This window comes from Ctenocephalides felis, unplaced genomic scaffold, assembly GCF_003426905.1.
Source record: "Ctenocephalides felis isolate EL2017-DRISC unplaced genomic scaffold, ASM342690v1 CF-g0.4_SCAFFOLD_01186, whole genome shotgun sequence".
NCBI lineage: Eukaryota > Metazoa > Arthropoda > Insecta > Siphonaptera > Pulicidae > Ctenocephalides > Ctenocephalides felis.
Window position 1 is genome coordinate 3,012 of NW_020537340.1, and position 24,855 is coordinate 27,866.

The 24,855-nt window shown below is 29.1% G+C and overlaps 2 protein-coding genes across 2 annotated transcripts; both read right to left on the reverse strand.

Annotated features, from left to right (window-relative positions):
- Nucleotides 1-12,714: 12,714 nt before the first annotated feature.
- Nucleotides 12,715-20,371, reverse strand: LOC113369262 (ATP-binding cassette sub-family A member 2-like). Its single transcript, XM_026610046.1, has 14 exons — nucleotides 20,261-20,371; nucleotides 19,778-20,181; nucleotides 19,331-19,472; nucleotides 18,860-19,123; nucleotides 18,597-18,752; nucleotides 18,284-18,522; nucleotides 17,980-18,217; nucleotides 17,258-17,901; nucleotides 16,836-17,193; nucleotides 16,506-16,783; nucleotides 16,021-16,108; nucleotides 15,887-15,939; nucleotides 14,061-14,250; nucleotides 12,715-12,750 (listed from the first exon to the last, which is right to left on the reverse strand). Exons 1-14 carry the CDS (start codon nucleotides 20,369-20,371, stop codon nucleotides 12,715-12,717), a joined length of 3,201 nt encoding a protein of 1,066 aa, XP_026465831.1.
- A 3,848-nt stretch (nucleotides 20,372-24,219) lies between these two features.
- LOC113369264 (mediator of RNA polymerase II transcription subunit 15-like) lies at nucleotides 24,220-24,782 on the reverse strand (the record flags this gene model as incomplete). Its single annotated transcript, XM_026610048.1, has 3 exons — nucleotides 24,220-24,332; nucleotides 24,395-24,586; nucleotides 24,645-24,782. Coding segments are annotated over 3 exons (436 nt in total), but the record flags the coding sequence as incomplete, so codon positions are not given.
- Nucleotides 24,783-24,855: the final 73 nt, after the last annotated feature.

Here is a 24,855-nt window from a genome sequence, read left to right on the forward strand (position 1 = left end):
ATTTCTAACTTCTGCACTCTTTGCTCCGTACCTCCGAAACGGCTGGACTTGTCTTTGCCAAAAACTAATCAGCACATCTCCCTATCAATACGAATCGAATGTTGTTTAAATCTTTCAAATCGGTTGATCCGTGCGCCCGACAACGTGGACAAAAAATTGTATCCATACACACACATACACACACACACGTACATATATCCATTTTTTCTAAGGTTTGCCATAATGTTCAGAAACCTTCAAAACGTGAAGAAATGCAAAAATTTTCAATTTCAATTTTTGGACGATTACAATATCTTGAGTTAATAATAGTTAATAACATTTTTAGTAATAATCATACATATCCTAAAAACAAGGCAATGTCAAAAATAATTCTGGGATCTATTCGCAATTGATATGTGTATGTTAATAGTGGGTGAATAAAATAGATTATTATATGCTTCACATAGTCAATTGAAGAACATGTGTCATATTTAAAATTACAAATGTATCAGTCACATGTTTATTATATATTTTTCATCCATTTGGATTACAAGTTTTAATTATCTTATTAATTTTTTGTAAACCATCATTTTTTAACGCCAATATTTCATCTTATAGTAAAAAGTTTATTTCAATTTACAGCTTTTTTAAATAATATGCTTGTCGAAGGCTTTAAGTGAATATAATACTAATTCATTTTTTTACGATTGATAGGTTAAACAATGTTACTGATCTTGAACCTATATCCTATTCTTCAGCTTTTTTCATTCAAACCTGTAATAACTTATGACTAATAATGATTATTAATTTTAGAATTATTTTATAACTACAGATTTAGGTTTAAAAATAAAATAGCGTATATATAATTTAATTCTAAATAATCAAATCTAACTACATTTATCTTCTATCCTTTATCAAACTTTTATTTATAAGTATTAGCCATTAGAGTAAGGTTTACTAAATCTTATATATAAAAATGAATCGCAAAATGTGTTGGTTAGCACATAACTCAATAACGTCTGGACCAATTTGGCCAATCTCAATGTCAATGAATCATTTTGAGTCTGAATTTTTTTACTGTGCTCCAATTAGAATAAAATTTTGAAATTAGGTTTATCTTATTCTCAAGTTCAAAAATGAAAATAATTTATACTCCTTTGCCATTTCCCGGGGGGATGACATCCCTCTCAGTTTAATTTCTTTTTTTTTTTCAAATTAACGTCTGATATCGATAAAACAACTGTTTTTCAAAAAAGCAAATACTTTTCATTTTATTTAAAGCAGTTGTACATTTAAGATCCATATGGGTGGATCTATATACATTTTGGTATAGACTGTAGTGTAAAAACATAATAGTTTTTAACTAATTGTAAATATCAGTATAGATTATTAAAAAAAAAAATTGAACTTTTGAATTGTAAAGATAAGTACAGGACAACGTCTATCGAGTCATCTAGTTAATAATAAAAAATAATAGATAAAGAAAAATAAAAAGTGCGGGAGTATTATTATAGCATACAAACCTATGATAGAGTTCATAAAGTTGGAATAGTTTCTCAAAATATTTCTTTAGTTATAGGGTTAAATCCCTTTTAGCCAAAAGGCACTACACAAAGTAACTAAATACAAACTCAAAATGTTTAATTATTTAACAATTTTTATTCAACAACATATACATTTAAGTGAATAAATCATAAACAAAATTATATACAACTAATGACGGTGCTTTTCCATTCCTGGATGTTGTCCTGGTTCATGATGATCATGGTCGTATTGTTTTGGTTCCATTTTAAGTTCTCCAATGACAGTACCCGCCAACAAACTGTTCTGGAATGGTTCCACGCAGCAGCAATGGCAACATTCTGTTTCATCTGCTCCAAGTTCTGGTTCCATTGGAGCAGATCTCACAAAAAAGAAGAGCTGTGGAAAAAAATAAATCAATATATATTTGCTGATCACAAGATTGTAAGATCCAGTACAAATATTAACAAGGATATTATTAAAAAGAAGTAGGTGCACTGTGGTAAAAATCTAGATAAAATGACACGAACGTCCAATACGTATTACAAAAAGAACAGGAAGTAGAATCAAAATATTTTTTTTAAATAAATTTGATTAATATTATATATTAACTATCCCTTATTACCATAAAAGCAAATACAACAGCCAAAGTGATTTTCATGTTGGAGTTTAAGCTCAGTTAAGAACTTTAAAACCGAAGGAAAAAGCTCACAATGCTTCTAATAATTAAGCAGACCAAGTAATAACTGTGGAATTAAAATTTTATGCGCTTTATATACCCATACCAATCAATAACTTCTTATCGTAAATATTTAGAAGTAATTATATCTCATAAACAATATGTAATTCACACATATTGTTTCTTAATTGGATAATTAATTTTATCCTTATGTTGTTTATAATTAAATCATGTTTGAAATAAACTAAATACATTTTTATATTTATTGAAAATAATTCATTAATTCTTAGTGAATGGCATCCTATATCCTATTCTCTTCTTGAGGTTTCAAAAATTAATTATATATAACAATATACAACAAATCCAGAACTAAATTTTTTTTTGTTCTGGATATGATATTTTATCATATTCTTGATTTCTTAATACTATTGATGGATTTGATTGAAAATTTAAAATTCTTAATTCTTAACATTTAAAATAATTATAAAAAATGCAAAATTAGTATTAAATTTCGTTTTTAACTATTATTTAGCTAATGAATAAATAATAGATTCTAAAAGCAATAACTACTCTAAAGCTCTTCACTTATTTTTTAAGACGAAAGGTTTGGAATGTTATGGTAATCATCAGTTTAAATATGAAGTTCTTAGTTCATATGCACCATAAGTTCCCAAATTGGACCCCCTATTCACCCAATATTGACTTTTTTAATAAACTATACTAAAGTTTAGTATTAAATTTTCGAAGTTAAAATATTAGTTAGGTTTATAATTTAATAATTGAATTTAAATGAAGTAAATAAAAAGTATATATTTTATTATCAATATTTGGCAACAAATTTGTAAGGATTAATCTTACATTTCACTCAATAATTTCGCTGAACCTTCTTTCTACTGTCTATTATACAATCATTTATTTTTGAAGTAAAATTTCTTTAGGCGCGACTAGGGAGTAAATCCGTACAAATGCAACGGAAGTGCGTTACGGCCGAGTGGAGTGCCAATGATTCGTCATTCGCTCTCAATGAAATCATTTCTATGTCGATTGTTATTAGATGTCGTGTATGTGAATAGAAATCTGTCGTTGTATGCGTACCGGCATCAACGTTGTATGCGTACCGATATCAACAAAGAAATCGACATAGATAAATAAACATTTTAAAGTTACATCGTAGTACAAATCTTGATTTAATGAAAAATGCTTGAATCAGAAGAATATTTTACCCTGTTCCTTGAAAAACAAATTAAAATTTGTGCCGCAAACTAAATGTAAGTTTACTGATTACAAATTATTTTTATATTATTTGTAGTTTCTATAAATCTTTGAAGTTATAAAAATGGAAAATATTTTAGGCTGTTCAAAGAATGAGTTTATATCGCCAGCAAAAATGTAAAAAAATACAAGCAGTCAATGAATGTATGATAATTTTAATTACATGAAGTTCTTCAAACACTATTACATGATGAGTGAAGTTGCGAAAACAATTTTTGTTTAGGCGTTGTTTAACATAATCTACTACTAATAAACAATATTCAAAATGTTTATATGATGTATTTATTTTTACTTAAATGCCATCTTGTGCTGTAGCAAATTAGTTTTACTTCAATCGCTTGTGAACTTTACGTGTACTCTTTCTTTTTATCTTTAGTGTTCAGAAATACTATGCCTTTCTAAAAAAACGCAAAAAATATTGCCAGGCCTTTCTTGGATCTTTACAAGATCAACCATATTGCGACCACAAATCGAAAGCTTATGTTGCAAAATACACATTTTTATAATTTTTTATTTACTTGACATCTCGATTTATGAATATTATACGACTTTTTATCATAGGTATTATATAGGTAATAAATAGATATTAAAGTGGTGTATTGTGATCCATTACCGTAGACCTCCATTTTTATTTTGTGAACCTAGAATTGTTTTTGCTGATCTTGGACCCTTTGAATATTCTTATTGGTTCTAAAAAATTGCTTGGTTCAATCATTCAACTTAAAATTCCCATTGTGTAAAATTAGGAAAAAAAGTTAAAGCATTCATTCTTTGAAGTCTAATAAAATATTCTATTAATCCCCTAATCTAAATGAATCAGATGTATCGCATTTTATTAATTGATATTACTCGTAACTATTTTAATTACTATGGAATGTTATCAGATATTTAAATTATGAGCCGATAAGCAATGTTGCACAAGTATTTAAGCATCAGTAATCGGCATATGTTTCCAAAAATCAATTTTGATTTCATACAGAGCACAAGTGCCTAAGAAATAAAGTGTTAAGTACAAGAAGTTATATTAAAACACAATAAAAATGAAGCATACCGTTTCTTGATCGTATTAGTGGTAAGAAAATAATTTTATTAATTAATTATGTATAAATCTAATTAAAATGATTTATAGTTACCCATTTACTATTACTTATTTCAAGGTTTGAATTGTCTGATATTATTGTTTTTATTCTTAGTATACAATTTTATTTTTTGGGATTTTTACATTATTCGTTAAATTGATACTTCTATATATTATAAAACAAAAGTGAACAAAAAGCCTTAAATTAGTTAATTTTGCTATACTCTTTTATTCCAAACTTTGGATTTGTTACATTTACATATTTGCAATTCAAATTTGCTTATTGCAAACACTAAATTGATTGATTTTAAACCCTTCAAATCATTTGCCATATTTATTAAAAAAAAACAAATTGACCAAACAAATAATTATGACACTCTAAAATAAGCTCATACTTATAAAAATATAATCCTTAAAATGACTTTTGACCGATTTTAAGAGCATCCTTAAATGACGAAAATCTCTTTAAAAGTTATTTTTCTTGTTTTTATGGTTAAATAATTCTTCTCTTGTTCGTTCAATTTATTGCTAATAATATTATTTACACAATAATATTAGTAATAAGTAGGTAATTAAATAAAGTATAACAGGTTGTCTACAACTATATCATTGTAATTGTTTCTAAAAGTTTGCACTGTCGGTGCGATCTGCTCCAATGGAACCAGAACTTGGAGCAGATGAAACAGAATGTTGCCATTGCTGCTGCGTGGAACCATTCCAGAACAGTTTGTTGGCGGGTACTGTAATCGGAGAACTTAAAATGGAACCAAAACAATACGACCATGATCATCATGAACCAGGACAACATCCAGGAATGGAAAAACATCGACATTAGTTGATTGTAATTTTGTTTATGATGTATATTCACTTAAATGTAATGGTTGTTAAAACAAATGATTAAAAAATTAAATATTTTGAGTTTGTATTTGTGTGGTGCTGGTAATACTACGAAGTATCTGTAGTGCTTTATTAACAACCAAATTAAAATGATTAGTTATTGATAACTAGTGGTGCAGGGCATCGTGCCACAAGGCAAATTGCTGGGACTTCCGTACCAGAATTAAATATTCGAGCAAAAATAATAATAATCAATAAATCTTGATCAATCATTAATAGCAATTGCTTTAAATATTTTCAAAGATAAAATTGTACTCGAAACACTTGAAAATGTTTACATTAAAGGGAAGCCGAATGATTCCATCTGAGGATATATTCCTTACGAGTGAAATAACGCATATGAAATATACATTATTAAACTGAATTGTAAAGTTAAAATATAAATATATATTTGAAAATTTTGAAAAAATATCTGAAAATTTTGAAATTTGTTTGAACCGTATAAGTGAACTTTAAAAATCTTGATTTAAACAAAATTAATCCACTTGTTTTAAACCTATATAAGATATCTGATAATTTGATGTGCATATGCCTAATGATCATTTTCGACCGCCAAATATATTTTTTTTTACTTTTTCCTCTGTATCTCCGAAACCGCTAGACCTGCCTAACCAAAAAATTGACCAATTCTTCATTTCATCTATACAAGTAAAATGTTTTTCGAATCTTTCAAATAGGGTACTCCGTTTTCTGAACTGAATTACCGTTTTTGGCACTTTTTGCTCAGTACCTTCAAAACGGCTGGACCTGTTTTCACTAAAAACTAATCAGCACGTCTTCTCACCAATAAGAATTGAATGTTTTTTGAATCATTCAAATCGGTCGATTAATCGTAGACAAAAAATTCTATCCAAATATATAAACACACACACACACACAATACATCAATTTTTTCTAAGGTATGTTCAAAAACCTTCAAAATGTTCAAAAACCTTCAAAACGTAAAAATGTGCAAAAATTTTCATTTTAGATATTTTTGTGATTACTATAACTTACCCTACGGGAAGTTAATAAATATTTTCTTTAAAAAAAAACTAACATTAATCTGTGAATTATGTAAAATAAATAACATGTATTAAATTTCTAAGCAAATATTAAATTGTTAACTATTATTATTCAAGACATTTCTACATTTTTTTTGTAATATATATGAACATATACAGATACTTTTATATAAATTAATTAAAATATTGATCTTAATATTTTGATACTGTAGATAATAACTTTTTTCCATGAGTTAATAAATTATAATTTGCAATTGATTGAACAGTAAAGTACTAGCAGCGATATTTTACTGCCAATTCAAAATTTTAATTATTGATACTTAAAAGTTAACCTTTCTGAAAAAAATCTTACTTATTAATGAACTTCTGTAAAAAAAAAATTAAAGGTAATAAATTAAAAAGCAAAGATTAATTTGATTTTTTTATATTTAATATTTTTCGATATTAGTTTCTAATTATCAGTGATGAGTGCAATATATAGTGTTCATCTATGCATATTAATTAAAATATTTATCTAAATATTTTAATTATAACAATTGTACTTATAACTAGATGCAACTCCTTTCCACGCCACCCAGGAGGTAGAGTTGCCGGGCGCGTTTTTTTTAATGTGGTGTCGCCACACAATTGTGCAGCCCTAATCCACCTAAACTAACTTATAAACTAATTATACCTAACTTATAAGCTAATTATACGTAACTGACACGAATGTAATGCGACAAGAACCCCGCGAGATGACCTAAAGTTAACCCAACAATTTCCATTTTTAAAAGCGAAAGAACCTCTCGTGATAAAGAAACAGTTAATATAGCAATTATATTTTAGCATTAAAATGGAAATCATAAATTTACAAAAAAAAGTATTTACATGATGTACCCCCCTCGATCCACCATGTAAACACTGAAAAAAAACTCCATAGGTTCCCAGGCTATGAAGTTTATGGACAAATCAATTTGTGATTTGTAATTATTAGTTAAAGTTTTAAAGAAAAGCGCGAAAAATAAAAGAAAGGTTCCTCCACACGCCACCCCGTTTGAGCTCTAAACAAAAATACGCGAATAACCCCAAAAAATATACGACTGAAGATTTTAACGCGAAAACGCCAACCAAAATTACGCGAATAACCCTCAAAAAATACGTGAAAATGCCCGTTAACTTAATCTTAACTTAAGACTAATGATATAATAACAATAATACAATATGAGTAAATATCTAATAATAATTACACAATATAAGCAAAGTCTTTTTTCACACTTTCACTTCACTTCACTTCATTTTTGCACGTATTGTCGAATTTGGCAGTGGTTTTTTCTGTTGGTCCTATTTTGTCTTGAGCAGGATTTCTGGTAATCTTCTTGGAAAGTTGTCGACAACTCTGAAACAAAAATTGATTGATTAATTTAATTATTCAATTTAACAATTGTGTACCTAACTTCCAGCGGTCTTATGGTGGTCTTGAGTGCGTAGTTTGTTGGGAATCTTCTTGAAAATATATCTGAAACGAGATAAAAAAAAAAACACAAATGCCCCTAAAAATAGGGATTAGCATATAAACGGGGCCCCGGTAATAATATTTAGAAATTATACACTTATAACTAACTTAGGTAATATAATATTAATACTAAAAAACCTCTACATAAACTCCTCCTGGTCGTGATTTGGCAACCCATTCTAGTGTCGTGGTATATGAAACAGGGTTGATACACACTTTCTTCAATCGGTTGTAGTAGTAGTTCTTGGTAATTATATCCCTGGTGTCAATTGTCTAAAATATATATTTCATTAATTATATACATAATTTTTAACGTTTTGTAACTTTATACCTTTTTTTTAACTTCAAACACTGCATCTTCCATATCCCTGCATCTCAGTCCAAGGAAACCTATTGTGCTACCGCAAAAATTTTAAATTCAATTGATCAAATCGCGTTCATTACATAACAGTAAAAAATTCCGTCGAAGTAAATATAAGTAATTTAATAAACAAATCGGAATTAGATTTTTAAATGAGTTATTTGCATCCATGGATAATGTAACATACTAATAATAAAAATTATTAAAAAAAAATTGTACATAATCTGTACATTCAGTATTAATTAAAAATTAAGGTGAATGGCGTTGCTCCGCTTCTGGGAAAACTTTGCAAGCACCACACACCAGCAAGTAAGAAAAAAAATTAATATATTAAATTGATTAAATATTAAATCGCGAATTACTCGAACCTATCGTGGGGGGTAGGCGATAGGAACGTATTGCAAACGCGCACACCCGACTTTAAAAATCGTCTTAAGCGATGAACGATCAACGAATTTTCGAATTAAAGTCCTCGCACGAACAAAACAAAAAAATAAAAAGTTTGGACACAAATAACCCAGGATGATTAAAATAAGTAAATATAACTAATATAAAATCAAATTATTAATTAAAAAATAGATAGGATAATATCAAAAAACTAATGCACAATAAGTTTCCGAAGTTGTCCGCCCCTGTGCAAAACATTGTATAAAACCCTGGAATAAGTGAAAGAAATACATGAGTATTAGTCAAACAATCAAAACAAGCATTAGTCAATTGTAAATATTCAAAATACAGAATCATGTAATAAAATTAATTTATTGTATCTCGAATATCACAAAATATGTCCTAAATTGTTTGTTTTCTCAAAACTTTATCATTATTTAAGGAACAAAAAATCATGTAAAATTCAATAAAGTGTTGATGCAAATATTGATGGCATATACGTAAGACGCATTTAATTATTTATGGTAATCCAGAGATTAGAGGCTAAAATAAAGTATTTTTACAACAAAAAACATTACGGCAACTCAGCACAAATACATAAAAATATAAAAATTAAAAAAAACGATAGATCGATATGAAATCGAGTCAAGGCAGATCAATCCAAACACAAACATGCCATTTATTTAAAACCAAACATATAAAATTGTTACATAATGCAAATTATTTCATAAACACTTACCCTTGCTAGGTCGCCACGAGCTCCAAATACACAATGATATGATGTAGTATATTCGGACAATTTATATAGGCTGAAAACGCTGCAAAACTGGGAATTGTTACCAGATGATAATAAAATTTATCTATTGGCAATAGGAATAGTTCAGGTTCATAACTGTTGACAGTACAAGTGTCTAGTTCCTGAAGAGCCGCCAGGTTATGGCTATGGATGATGCTATAAAATAGTCAGTTTCAGTATGTGGCGTGCAGTAGTAAAAGAAAATTATTGTTGAGTGTTGCTAGAGTAATTGTTTTGATAAACGAAATGCAATCTGATAATACAGAATTTTTGGAAGATATTGGTATTTATAAATGATAGTTCAAGTGCAATTTTAGGCTGATTAAGCGAGACTCAGTTAATCCGAAAGGATTGTAATTATAATTATAATTATATATGTACATATATATTATATATTTATATGTGTGTGTATGTGTGAGTGTAATAAAACAATACTAAATGTTTCAATGCAAATCACGCTATAATCTGAAACCCAATTATATTTACTGCAAGTAATCGCCCGTTCAGTAAAGAACAAATAAAATATATTAACCAAGATGGTTACGAAATGGAGGTGACATTTCCTGATGAGAGGTACGTGATTTTTAATTGATGTTTTTTCATGAAATAATTTATACGTCGCATTTTTTTTTTAACTCGTTTTATTTAGCAATCAGAAATACATGAAGATTCCTATGAGCTAAAATGACAATGTAAGAGCGATACGTCGCATTTGTTGAAAGAATTTTTTAATCAACAATATATTTACAACTGTCCTACATAGACATTTAGTAAATCTTTTGGCAATTAATTTGTCGAAAGCTGGCGATCACACCTTCAAATATTATTTTTTTGTCACATAGAAGAATTCATTCTTGTCACACTGTTTAAATTATTCACTTTATATTAAATTTATACAAGAGTTGAATTAACATGTATGTATAGTGGAAAATATATGAGTTATATATGTACATATCTTTATATATATATATATATATATATATATATCATAGGGTGGTCCTTAATATGGACATTTTCGAATTTCCTTGCTCCCAGGGGCTCAAATGGTTCCAAATTGATAAAAAAACAATTCTCTGAAAGTTTTAGCTCTTAATATTGAAGTTTAGATATAGCGCAATTCAATCAAACTTCGTATGAAAATAGCATGAAAAAATTTTGAAATAAAAAAAAAATTTTTTAGGTATGCGATAAATGAATTAAAAGTGAAAACTTGTGTCATTTTTTATTGAAGATTCGACGCTATGCAAAATTTTTGAAATGTTTTTCATTCTATTTCCATACAAAACTTTGTAATTTTCAAATGGTTTTTAATACACATATTATGCATAATAACACACTCCTATCAATGGCGACTCTGATACTGATCTTTTTTTAACAATTGGCTATTTTCGGACGGCTGTCTGCCATAGAAAAGTAGAATTTTATTTGTTATGTATTATTTTTTTGTTCAATTAATTCATGAAATATTTTTGTTTTGATTTAGTAATTTTATATTATGATGATTATTAGTTTATGTCAAGTTTTGTAAATTAAATGGGGATTCGAGTTAAAAAAGTAACCCATTCTCAAGAATAAATCTATGCAGTGATAAGACAGTGTTCTCTTTTCAAGATGTACTAATAGTTATTTGTTATACATTATTGTATAATTTTCTTTCTAAAAGCAGTAAAACGACCTAGCAATTCGAGCAGAATTTTTTTATCAAAAAGACAGTCATATAAAAACGATATACTAGACTTTTCCGTTAACTAACCGTAAGGTAGTTATAGTAATGGGTAGAGGTGGGTTTAATTTGAAAAACTTAAATATTTTCATTACAGCAAAGCCATATACTAAAACATCGAATTTACATGTTATATAAAAATAGCAATATAATAATGTATAGTTATATAAAATGTTATGAAAAATAAAAAATCAATTTTCAGGTTTAGTTTAAAAAAATTATTACAAGACAAATGCTATGAGATTTTTATGAAAAATATTAACCATTGAAAACTATAATAAATATAACTGATTTTCTAAAATTAAACGATTTGGCGCGTGTTGCAAGTTTCTTTTAAGATGTACATGTACATTTGCAATATTATAAAAGCAGTAGCCTAACAATAAGCGATTTTCATAGTATTAGTTGATCCTTTCCGACGCAGGTACCTGCCTACATTCGTTTTCGACAACGAACGAATTCCTATATCGTTGAAAAAACTAACTGGCCGCCATGTTTTCAACTGTTTCGAAACTAGTAGATTTTCAACTAGTTATTTCGTTGCGACGAAACGGTTAGTTAGTTAACGAAGAAGAAACGGTTGAAAATAACCGTTCGTTGATTCAACGTCCATCACTAGTAATGGGACAAAAATCGTTTTCACTGCTGTCTGACAACAGGCTGCTCGAAGTGGGTATCGAACCCGGGACCTCTGATTCAGATCCCATCGCTCTTAACCGCTTTCCTACGGGCGAGCCCGGATTAAAACTTAACCAGTAAAAAATGAAAAGACATATTTTAACTAATTCAATTTATTCAATATAACTTATAATTAATAATTAAAATAAATTTCATCTAAAAATTCTAAAACAATTAAAGATCATCAGAAATTAACTTGAACATCTAAAATCTAATGTTTGTGGGATTTCATTCCACCGGGATGTTGTCCTGGTTCATGGTGATCGTGGTCGTATTGTTTTGGTTCCATTTTGAGTTCACCAATTACGGTACCTTCCAACAAGTTGTTCAAGTATGGTTCCACGCAGCAGCAATGGCAGCATTCGGAGTCATCTGCTTCTTCTATTGGAGCAGAAGTAACCGCCAAAAATACCTATATAAATTAAAAATAAAAATGTTAATTTTGTTAATTTTATTAAATGCATTTGTTTTGTATAAGACAGAAATAGGTTTTGTACATTTTCTTATAAATATGCTTTTGTCTGAGCAGGGTATAAAGTTTTATCTAAAATTGCAATATCTGTACAATAAGAATTGGTTTTATCTTTATAAAATAATTATTTACTCTTAGTAAACAATAACTATTAATTTTGAAACCACGTGGTCATATACGCTTGCATATTAATGCAAAGCAAATCTGGCCACTAGTAATAATACTACTTGAATTGCCTATAATATTTATTTTTTATTTTTTACCTTACCAAGACTTCTACTTACCATAAAGGCCACAAATGTCACCGCAAAGAATTTCATTTTGGCTGATGTTGTATGCGAATTTAACAATTCAAGGAACACTTATCGATTCTTGTTACTTCTTGGAACTGAATACTTCCTCAATAGCTCGCTGGGTATTTATACACAAAATTGAATCAATTATAAACATTCCAATCTGTTCACCAGTTCAGTAACATCATTAAATAATATAAACAAATTAAATTAACTATACACGAAAACGCAATCAACAAGTTATTAGATCCATATCAGAAGTAAATATTTTTATTGATAAGTTAAACGGTTTTAGATTATTGAAATATTATAAAAATATACGCATTATTAGAACATTGATAACATTTATAGTTTTGAAAAATTAAAAAATGTGATGCATTGTTTTGTTATTTTGGAAACATTCTAATGACATTATTTTTTAAAACAACCGAAAAGCAAGCGATCAAAGTGCACAAAATATTTTGATGGGGATACAGAATAGTCTAATATTTTTAGGATTTTAATTTACCTTTGTTTAGATATATAGTTGGTTTTTATTTCAATAAAAATACATATAAAATCAAGGGTCTACGACAAGGCGTTCAAATTATAAAAAAACATTAATCATTAATGCTAGGTTGTTATTGCAATTTTTCTTGAGGCAAAATATCTCACACTAGTTTATTTCTGCGTCGGAATTAAAAACATTATATTTGTGATATTAAATATTCAATAAATTGTTCTGAATTATTATTGAAAAATATAATAATCTTTATCATTTGATGTAGGTATACATAAAATCTCAAATACTATCCACTGCAATAATTTTGCCAGATTCCATTGGCAACAAATAATTGAAGCAGCACCTTAAATTTTTAGTAATCAGAATTCCCAAAAAAAAAAATATTTTATTAGGCCATATATATCCATTGTTTCAAAAAAAAAAAATTACTATATTTATGAATAAGATTTCGAATTTTAATCTCGTTATTAATACATTTTATGTATCTAATTATTTACTTTATTACAAACCAGACTAAAAATCTGTTTACACATACACACACATACTTTTTCCAAATTTAGTCTCATTCGATTCAGAATCGCTTGAAACACTGAGAATACACAAAATTAGCGAATCAGATTTTTTTATTAAAACAGACTTCTCCTTCGGGAAGTAAATAATATATTATTAATAATAAAGTAAATAATAATATTCACATGAATACAATTAATTGAAACAACGTCTCTTTGGTTTGAGACTTAGGCCATTGTCATGAATTATTAGTTCAATACTAAAAAAAATCAATCAATATTTTTATTTACGCATACAATATATAAATAGCAACTATAGAATTTTATGTGTTTTATTTTATTTTTATAATTTTATAAACTTATTTTGATAAAAGTATATTATAAGAGCTACTGACGACGTGGCGATCTTTTTCTCACCTTTAAAGCACTTAAATAATCCTCGGTCCTTCGTCTTTCATCTTTGATAAATTTAATTCCTTTTTTCTTAATTGCTGTTATACGCAATCGTTCTTCACTTATATTGTAATCTTCTAGGATACGATTTGTTTTCTTGATTTGATCCAAAGTTGTGAATAAATCCGACAAAGATGCATCAGATTGAGATACACTAGATTAAGGTTAATAAATAATATTTTAAATTTAGATTCATTACTATAGTTCAGCAGTTGAATATTAATTATTTAGCAAGAATAATGTGTATTGAGGAAAGCTAAAGAATTTTGAGTTAGGAAAAAATTATTACAATGAATCAGTAAAAATATCTGACATAGCATTTAATTTTGATGTTTAAAAGGATGTTTTACTTGAACATTATTCAATTATGATTAAATTGTAGTAAGTGATTTCGTTTGTATTTTATTTATATACTAAAATGTTAGTAAACTAGAGACTCAAAATATCAACTTTTTTGAAATGTTAATATCAAGATGCACTTTTTGGCATATTTTTCAAAACACGGTGCTCTTATTTGTATAATTATATACTCATTGGTATTTATAAAACTTTTTCTAGGTTATATTATTTTTTATTTATGTTATTTAAATTCAGAACCTAAATTTGGTATCGATCAAATGGACATTTTGTCAAATAACATTTTCCCAGTTATAATTTCCCAGAGGTCTGGGGTTAAAACGGTCCACCACTGATGTGTCAAAAATCAGTAAAGTTAAGCATTTTTTAACAACAATATTTGAAAGTAGAGGAAAAAAGATGTATAACCAGTTTGAAAACGATAATCTTTGAATTGGGGAAGATGAACGGTAATCTTTGAAAATCCATAATAAAAGTATTTTCTTCCGTTGTTAGCTAGGATTAGTTAAAAATGTAATTATTTTGTAAAATACCTTTAAAATTTTAGTAAGGCTTTAAACCTTTTTGCCACCTGCCTGTTTCAAGTTACCCCGCCTATAGGGTAAAAAGGTCTGGATAACAAATTTTTGAAAGACACATTTCTACAATGATGAAGTAGAAGGCAGTTTACTGAACATAGTCAGATAATTGTTCGTTTGATATGTGTTATTTGTTGTGATATAATTGTTATGGTTTTCACAATATAGTTTATATTTGCTCAAAGTCAAATTGGACCTTTGTGCCTCGCCCTGCTCTACATATATACTTTTTATTAAATTTACTTTAATTCATCGAATGTTACTTGAAACTTTTCAAAAAACTGGTCAAAGAAGAAATGCTTAATTCATTTTTTATCTCTCTTCGCAAAAATTTGAAAATTTTGTATAAGCTCAGTAGTATTATTTACAATTATACACAAAAAGAATCCAAAAAGAATCTGAAAAACTTGAAACGTAATCAATAAGTCGAAAGACCAAAAAGGACTTGGATGGATTTACTAAGTTTTCTATAGAAAGTGCATAAAACTTCCAGTTTGATTGTGTTGACAAAATATAGACAAACTAATGGGATTTATTGTTTTTATAATACCTTATTGCATATAGCATTGAAACAACATACCCTTATACACTTAAAGTATTAGTATTTTTGATTCTCTAGAAATTGTTTAAAATATACCTTACTCAGCAAAACAACATTTGCTGGGTCAGATAGTTCAATATATAATTCCTTGTCCATAAACACGGTTTATAGAAAATAATCATCTGATCATCATTTTACATTTCCAATAATAACAGAGTTAGTCAGATTTGAGACAATAAAGAACAGGTGGACAAAATAATTATAATTAATAATAATAACGAAATTTTAATACAAAGAATAACACTTAATGTTACCTGTAACATATGAACTCTGGATAATCATTTGACTCTTGCATTCGGAAGCGAGACTGTTAAAAAAAAAACATAAATGAAATTTTAATTATCATGTGCAATATTTATAATTTAAAAAAATGTTTATAAAAATATACCTCTAAATCTCTTTTCAAAGAAAGTATTCCTTGCTTAGATATAGCTAATATTCGCAGCTTCAATAAAACGCTATAATAGCGATTGACTCTAAAATGTAAATAACATATTAATAAAAAGAATAAAAATCAATAAACATATTTTTGTATAATTGGCTGCAAATTATTGTCAGAACACTTTATATATTTTTAAATTTGGTAGAAATTAACTTATCACAAAAAGTACAAATGCTTTATTTTTTAAATAAAGCAGACCTGGGTGACTAATCTTTACTACGATCGATAGCATAGCACTAAATAAGCTGGAAAATTAATTACTTGACTCAAATTTTGAAAATATTATATGGCCAAAATAATTTGATATTAGTATTCATTTACTTTCTTGGTTGTATTAATTATTCATTTTACAAATATCTGAATAAAGTAGTAATCAAATTTATAAAATTATTTTAAATTCAATTTGGTAAGCATATATTATTTCTCCTTACTTTCTATTGAGGGTCGTGGTTGTGCAAATATATTCGATTTGTCCATTTTCTAAGATTCCAATACGATTGCACAAAGCTTCGCATTCTATAAGATTGGATGATGCCAGTAGTATGGTGCCTCCTTGAAGCACATAATGTCGAATCATTCTCCAAATGAGCCTTTTGGACACGTGGGTTAGGCCACGGGTGGGTTCATCGAGTAGGACAAGATCTCGGCCGCAAAGAAGTGCTTGGGCGATCGCAAACCTTCGCCGGACATCTTGATTCACATCGTGTACCTAGAATGGATTAATTAGAAATAATATAGTATTTATGAAAAATATATTTCACCTTCTTCCGTCTATAATCTTCTAATTGCATTGCTTTTATAAACATATTGATTCTTTCCCTTCTATAAGAATCACTATAACCATTTAACGTCATCAGAAGATGCAATGTATCTTCAATGCTTAAGGCTTCTGTATATGTGGAAGTTTCATCACAGTGTGTTATTTGACTTAGATATTTGGAGCCATGTTTTGTCAGTCTGGCATTTCCGATAAAGGCATCTCCACCAAATGATACTTCTGATCCACTCAAAATACGCATAATTGTTGTTTTCCCTGATTTACTGTTTCCTAATAGTGCAAATCCAGTATTAGCCAGTACACCAAATGTTAAACCACCGGCACCTATAGTTTTGCCATACCTGAAAACATATGAGACGTTAAATAAATGAATTAATGAATTAAGTATTGGCATACAATACAAACCTCTTGTGTATTCGTGAAACGAGCAGTTTATAATTCTGCGATGTGCTGGCATCACTAAGAGTATTTGCTAAAATTTGTTCTATTGCAAATTTTTCTTGTAATACTTCATTATCCGTTGGTATGACCAAAGTTCCATAATTGCTATAAGTTTCATTATTTAGAATCCGCGCCTCATACAGGTATAATATTAAAATTACTATAACCAAATCCAGAATCAAGAACAAAATTGCTTGTAGTACGCCGGATTGATAAAGAAGTTTTGTTGATAATTCATCGGGGCAATCAAAATTATAAAATTTTGTTAAATTACACCTCATTTGACAACAATCGTACAGTCTATTATATATTTTGTCACACGTTTCAGGCGGTTCCATTTTGCTGAGTTGACAATTCGAAAGTTTGGTTAATACAAAAAATAGATCGTGCAACCCTTGGCTGAATGCTACGGAAGGTATAAGTTGTGCTAAAGTTTTAGTAATCGTAAAAATAATGTACTCTGTTTCTAAGAAACTGATTTTTCTGACATCATGCAAAGAACTGTATCTGGATAAATTCCGGATTATATCGCTTCTCCATTTGTACCATGCTTCTGGAGCAGCTATGGAGATGACTGATATTGTAAATATTACCACATACCCGGTTTGCTTAGAATTAAAATAAAATGTAGTTAGATAAGAAGTACAAGTTCCAACCATGCTGTACAAAAACATTATAAAAAATACAAGCTGCCACTCTGATGAAGTATAATCGCTGTCGGAAAACCACATCAAGCATAGAAGTAAGCACAAACTGTAAATTGTGTAGAATAAAATATCCACTAGAGCAATTGTTATCCAATACATTAAAGAAGATACTCCAGCATAGTGCATTTGTTGTTTGAAAAAATTAGATTTTTCTGCGTAAGGAACTGATGCTGCAATTGGAATCGCAAAGGCGAATACAAAACCAATAATTGGGCACCTGAGAAAAAAAGGTTATTTTTGATATCCAATTATTTTCATACACATTAGTACAACTTCTAATTACCAGTAATTTGAAGAGACATAGTATAAATCATTATATCCATCTTCTTTTACAACTTTTGTCTGTATCATTAGTGGATTATCCTTTTCAATCTTTAAAACGATGTTTGCCAACAGATCATTTAATATTATATCATGGCAGAAGTTGTTACTAAATAAATGAACTTGCAAAAAATTCTGTTTATAATCGGTAAGTTCAAACACAACAGTTGCTGGAGTAATTTTTCCCAAATGTTTAATTTTCTGCAATTGAGAATTTATAGTTTATACCATTTTCTATGTGGTTTAAAAAATATATTGATATGTCTTTAGTCTACCATTCTAGAATCGTAATATTGTATACGTTCACTAAAATTTGTGATCTGATTCAATACAGCATCAGTCCAAAATTCAGTTTGAAATTCTTGTCTGATGTTTCTAAATATCAAAGCTGTGTCTATACGAGGAGGACAATTTCTTCTGTATTTGGTATCCTAAAATTTAATAAACATATTTAAAAATTTCCTCTAAATTAAATACATCGTACATCTGATTCATTCATTTATAATGAATTGTTTTTCTTTCTTCTTTTATTTCTTACCATTGGTTCTAGATGCAGTAATGAAATAATAACTGCAACCATTGACAACGTAAAAATGAGTGTATAGGGCATCCAATTCATAATCATACATGCTAATTTTCTATATGCCAATGAAATAAACTGTCGATAAATAAGAAGAGTTCCCTTCCATTGTATTCTGTATTTTCGACTAGAACTGCCTTGTTCGAAATCTTCCGCCATATTTTGTCTACTTGCGTCATGTAGAACTAGAGAAAGAGGCATGTCTGGCAATTCACCAGGAGCCTGAATAATAAATTTACTTATCAGATATGTATCAAACGATTGGAAAGCAAAATCCTATAAAATCAACCTAAATACTTACCCCAGTAAATACGTCTTCCATTACAGCTTGTTCCAAATGAAAGTTATTATGCCCAAGTAGTTCTTATAATTTTCAATTTCTTCGAATAAATTTGGAAATTTATGTGTTTCCAGTACAGGCAAAGTTACCACAAATATCGGATTTGCATCATGCACGGTTTCAGTTACGGAAATATGTCTCTTCACAAGATCGATGACTCGTTGAGGGTAAAAGACATTGGAACAGATCATGGTCAATGTATAACCGTATCGAAATAATCCTTTGATGTACCTTTGGAAAAAATTAACAATGCATATATTGATTTTTGATTTCTTTAGCATATTTTGTTTGATTAGCTAGAAGTCTTAGAATCTTATAAACTCTAAATGAGTTTAGGGACCAAGTAGTGAAGATCTGCCAAATTCGATTGATTTTGATTGTCATCAATAGATAAATATCCATAAAAACTTGAGGTCAATTTACCTTAAGCAAATTTATTTCATTTAAATTAGTAATCTAATAAATTACAGTTTATTAAATATTGCAGATACTACTTAAACAAAATTTTTAATCATGTGGTTTGTAATTTTTCTTACCATGGTGAACCAAGACACTGCAAAGATCCTCGATAAACTATTGCTAATTTATCCGCCAGCAATTCTGCTTCTGAGGAATCTTCAGTTGTTATGATTAATGTTTTTACACCACGGTACTTCAAAAGGAAACTCCAAATTTCTCTCTGAGTTGTCGTGTCTAAACCTGCCGTTGGTTGATCTAGTAACAATATGTCTACTTCTCCAATCACTGCCAAAGCTATAGACAATTTTCTAAGTTGATTCGGTCGCAAAGATGATGTGGAAGCATTGTAATAATCAAAAAGATTTAGCTCTAATAGCAGTTTAGCAGATTCTGTTTTAGCTCGAGGTAGGTCATACCCTCGTAGCATTCCAAAATATATCAGTAGATCCAAAATGCTCATGTGTTCACAATGAATATTGCCCTAATTATAAAAAGGACGAATATATCGCAATAATATATTTATTTATTCGAAATCTGATTGTATATTTATCTTTTCCAACCTGCGCACAAAATCCTACATTTCCATTGACAACTACTCGTCCAAGAGTAGGATAAACAGTACCGGCCATAATATTGACTAATGTCGATTTTCCACCATAACGTTCACCCATAATTACAGTATTAGTATTTTTTTCAAACTCTGCACTAAAATTTCTTACTGCCACTGTGCGTTTCCTTGAGGGTCCAAAACCGACCCTAAATTTCATATATATATATATATTTATATATATATATATATATATATATATGTTTCTGAAGCTTATTCAAACTAATTGCTTATCAAACTTTACATTGGGATATCTAATATTTAAAGTGTTTAATTAACTTAAGTTAGAGTGAGCGGATTTTTAAAAAAATCTACGCTTGTTTTCAACCTTACCTATATACTTTATATACTCGTGACAAAGTTATAGCAATTATTCCAACTTCTGCTTTCTCATTTGGAAAACGAGGCAGTAAAGATATTGCAGATGTGCCAAATACTTTGAAACCACAAAGTTCACCTAGAAGCTCAACCAACCAGAAAAATGGCACGAAACACCATATAGTTCCATATCTATTAGAAATAAATTTATTTAGGATGAACGAAAATGCTTGTCAAGAACAAAGATTAAATAATTCATTTGCTACAAGTTTTAATAGTGATTCATCAAAATATATGCAATATTATTCCATTTATAACATCTGAGCATTTTACATTAACAAATAACAAATTTAGACATAACAAATAGATGCTTTAGTTTTTGCGTGCCAGTGTTATATAAAATGGTAAAAGCGAAAAAAATAATATATGAAATTTTATAATATCGCTAATGCTGAATTTTAAAAAGTAGCACTTTTATTTTTGCGAAGATCATATTGTTCCTTATGTTGCAACTCTAATGTGTTTATTAAATATTCGGTAATGTCAAATATTCTTATAAAAATTAAAATTTATATTGGGCGATCTTATTGTTCAAATCTTTTGCGTTTGCGCTATAAAAAATTATTTATGTAGCAGGCCATAAAATAAAACAAAAATCAACAAACTATTTAACAAAATTTGTAATTTCCAATCAATAGCTTTTTGCAAGTGTGATTTTTATGCAAATTGCAAGTAATTTTTTTTAAAACTTCAAGACCTAGAAAAGGTTAGCATTACCAATGCATTATTATTAAAAAAGTTATTTACTTATTATCCCGCATCTTATTCAGAAAATATGTAGCCAGTGACAACCAAACGACATCAAAAAGCATCACGAGCATGATAGCTGTCAAATTCGGTTTTTTCATCGATTTTATGATCCAGGAACCTGACCATACATCTTCATATAAAAATTTCCTCGTTGACGTCGTCTCATCAATTACCTGAAAGCCAAGTTGGAGAGCGTAGCACGGCCAAATGCAATAATACAAACAATTCTCCATACCCGGCTCATATATGGGATAGACCATAAACCAGGAAATTGCCATAATTAAAATATTTAAGTTGTAGTCTTCAGTCATGCAAGATATTAGAAACGCCAAAACAATACCACAGAGGCAGAATAATGATAAAAACATCCAAATGATGTACCATTTTGTCAATTCATAATCCTTCAAAATAAGGGCCAGGACAAAGGCAATGACAACGTTTGTGATCATTCGTTGAATAACGTAGCCAAACCAAATAAAAATTTCAGGTACATTGCACGATATGATCATATACTTCATGAGAGTTTCACGTTCTAGCATAACGTCTTTAACAGTTTTTATGATAAATACGAACGCTAATTTGATCAGAAACGTCATGATGATTCTATCATCCATTATGTGAATGCTTGTTGCCAAGAAACTATGCTTGCTATTCTCACTTTTAGAGTTCAGTCTGTTCACGCGCATGTCAAAATTACGAAAATTAGTACCATGCATCTGAAGAAAACTTCGATGTGTTTTCTTTTGAAAATTTTTTGCTTTAGTTTTCCAAGAACTAGTGTCGTGGATCATACTATTCTGATGAGTTCTTATCGTAAAATGTAAATTATTTGATTGATTGCTATGAAAAACCATTGCTATATTAGATGATTTCTTTCGTTTGATATTCCGCATTGGCTCATTTATTCCAACTGTCCTGCAATCCTTGTGACTGCAAACGTCGCTCATTATTCTCTTCGTCAAGTTTGTGACGGGAAAAAGAATATTCTTCTACGGAATCATTTTGCGAACGCAATTCCGGTATGCGTCTTGTTAATGAATCATCGTGTTTAACTTCGCTCTCCACAATCAACCAGAATATTAAGCAAACGCATAGTGATACTACAAATTCAGGAAATCTTTGAACTTTGACTTGTTTCCAGAATAAACATTTGAGAATATTAAATATGTGAATTTTCGAATATCGAGTCATTTTTTAATTTATAGAATATATTTTGTTAGAATTTTTAAACAAACTTGTGCAAAGATTTTGTTTTTGATGTATAGCTTTTGTTTTTATTTTTGCAATAAAATTTGAAGATAATGTTGTGTTTTTATTTTTATTGACATTCATAAGTACATATTACGTACGGATTATATAAATAAGAAGCAGAGTTTAACTAGTTGGTATTGGTATTTAGCCTTGAGGCAAGTTACATGAACTTCCCGATATGTGTAAATAATCGACTTAATCAATAAAAATAAATTAATTTATGAGTGGATCTATTACACATAATTGAAAACGAACAAACACGTTAACTCGGAGTATTTTCTAAAAGCAACTTTTCAAAAATTAACAATTGTTATATTTGAACCAGTTTCCGTAGGATTTTAATGGTATTATTATTATTAATATGTTTATTAAGACCAAGTACTACATTGTTATACCAAGTAAATCGTCTATTTTAATTTTAGCTAACGTCAAAAAACTACTTATTTTCTCAAACTTTGATGAATTTTTAAAATTAAACTACTTATCGTAAAACCGTAATATTACAGTAAGTTCTATAAGACCATGATATATATCGCTAAACAAAAATCCGTAAAAATCGGCTTAAATTTTTTTTTTTCAACAGTTAATTACAAGAAAATGGCTCGGTAGATTTTCACCTAAAACTAATCAGTAACATTCTCAACTAATATCTTTCGAACAGTTTTTGATTTTTTAAAATCGAGTTCGGTAGGATGAGCTTAAATGTAGACGAAAATTAAAACACTTTTTTTTACAAAAAGAAAAAACGGCTTGGCGCACAAAACTGACAAACGATAGTCCTCATCGAAATACATCAAATGGCTATTCAATTTCTGAGATCGGTTCAGGCGTTTTTGAGAAAACGTCGATGAAAGATCTGATTTTGACAAATGCCAAAAAACGATACCAATTTTTGCAAACTTTGACGAATTTTCAAAGTTCAACCAATTGTCGTAGGGCCGTAGTATTTTAGTACTATAGTATCTACCGTCAAAAAAATAATAAATTTTTTTTTAACATTATTACAAGAAAACGGCCCGGCAGATCTTTACCAAAAACTAATCAGCACGATTCCCAATCAATATCTTTCGAACGGTTTTTGAATTTTCATAATCGGTTCAGAATTGCGGCTAAAACGTGGACTAAAAGTTTTTCACTTTCCTGCTATTTATAAAGAAACGTCTCGGCCGATCGTCGCACAAAACTGACGAAGTCCTCGTCGAGATACATCGAATGGCTTTTAAATTTTTGAAATCGGCCCAGCCGCTTTCGAGAAAACGTCGATTTACGGCAAAAAATCTGATCACATACACACACACATACTTTTTCCAAATTTGGTCTCATTCGATTCAGAATGGCTTGAAACGTCGAGAAAACATAAAATTAGCGAATCTGATCTTTTGATGAAAACAAACTTCTCCTTCGGGAAGTAAAAAAGTGAAAAATTTCAGTCTGAAATTACAATTTTATATTTTAATAACAAACACAAAAAATTATTTAAATTATTTAATTTTCTTAAGAAAGATACACATACAGAAAAATTATTTTATGTTTTATAAATTTACAATCCCAATAGTACAGTAGCCGTTGATGGAGCAACTTGAGTTGGGGCGCATGCTTGTCTGACACTCATCTCCCACGTGTCTAACAACTGCGAAATCGAAAACCTAAAGCAGAAAAATAAATAAAAATATCAATTAAGTAGATAATGAATAGTAAATTGTCTTACCTTCTAGGTAATTTCGTTATTCTAGTCTGAAGAGCTTTTTGAACAGTAGATAGGAACTCCGTCATTCCGTACTCGTGCTCTGCCATCGAGAGCTGAGGAGAAGTTTGAGGATAATCTTCCGGAACATAAAGCGATACCGGAGGTACACTTGGCAAAAATTTATCATCTAAGCAGCACAATAATTGGATAGATCTAAAATAACGTAATAATTGATTAGCTAAATAATTGATTTACTAAACACTTGTATTACCTTGAGCCAGGCTGATGTGTCGGATCAAGTGAAACCTTGAATCTTTGATCTAGTCTAGCAATCTCACCTTGAAGGACGTCGGAAATATCAGTCGGTGCGTCCTCAGGAAATGATCTTTTCAATGAGGAAGGAGTATTTCTATGGAAATAAAATAAATAATGTCAACATTTGTACATTTATAAATCATATAATCAGATGTCAGAAAAATATT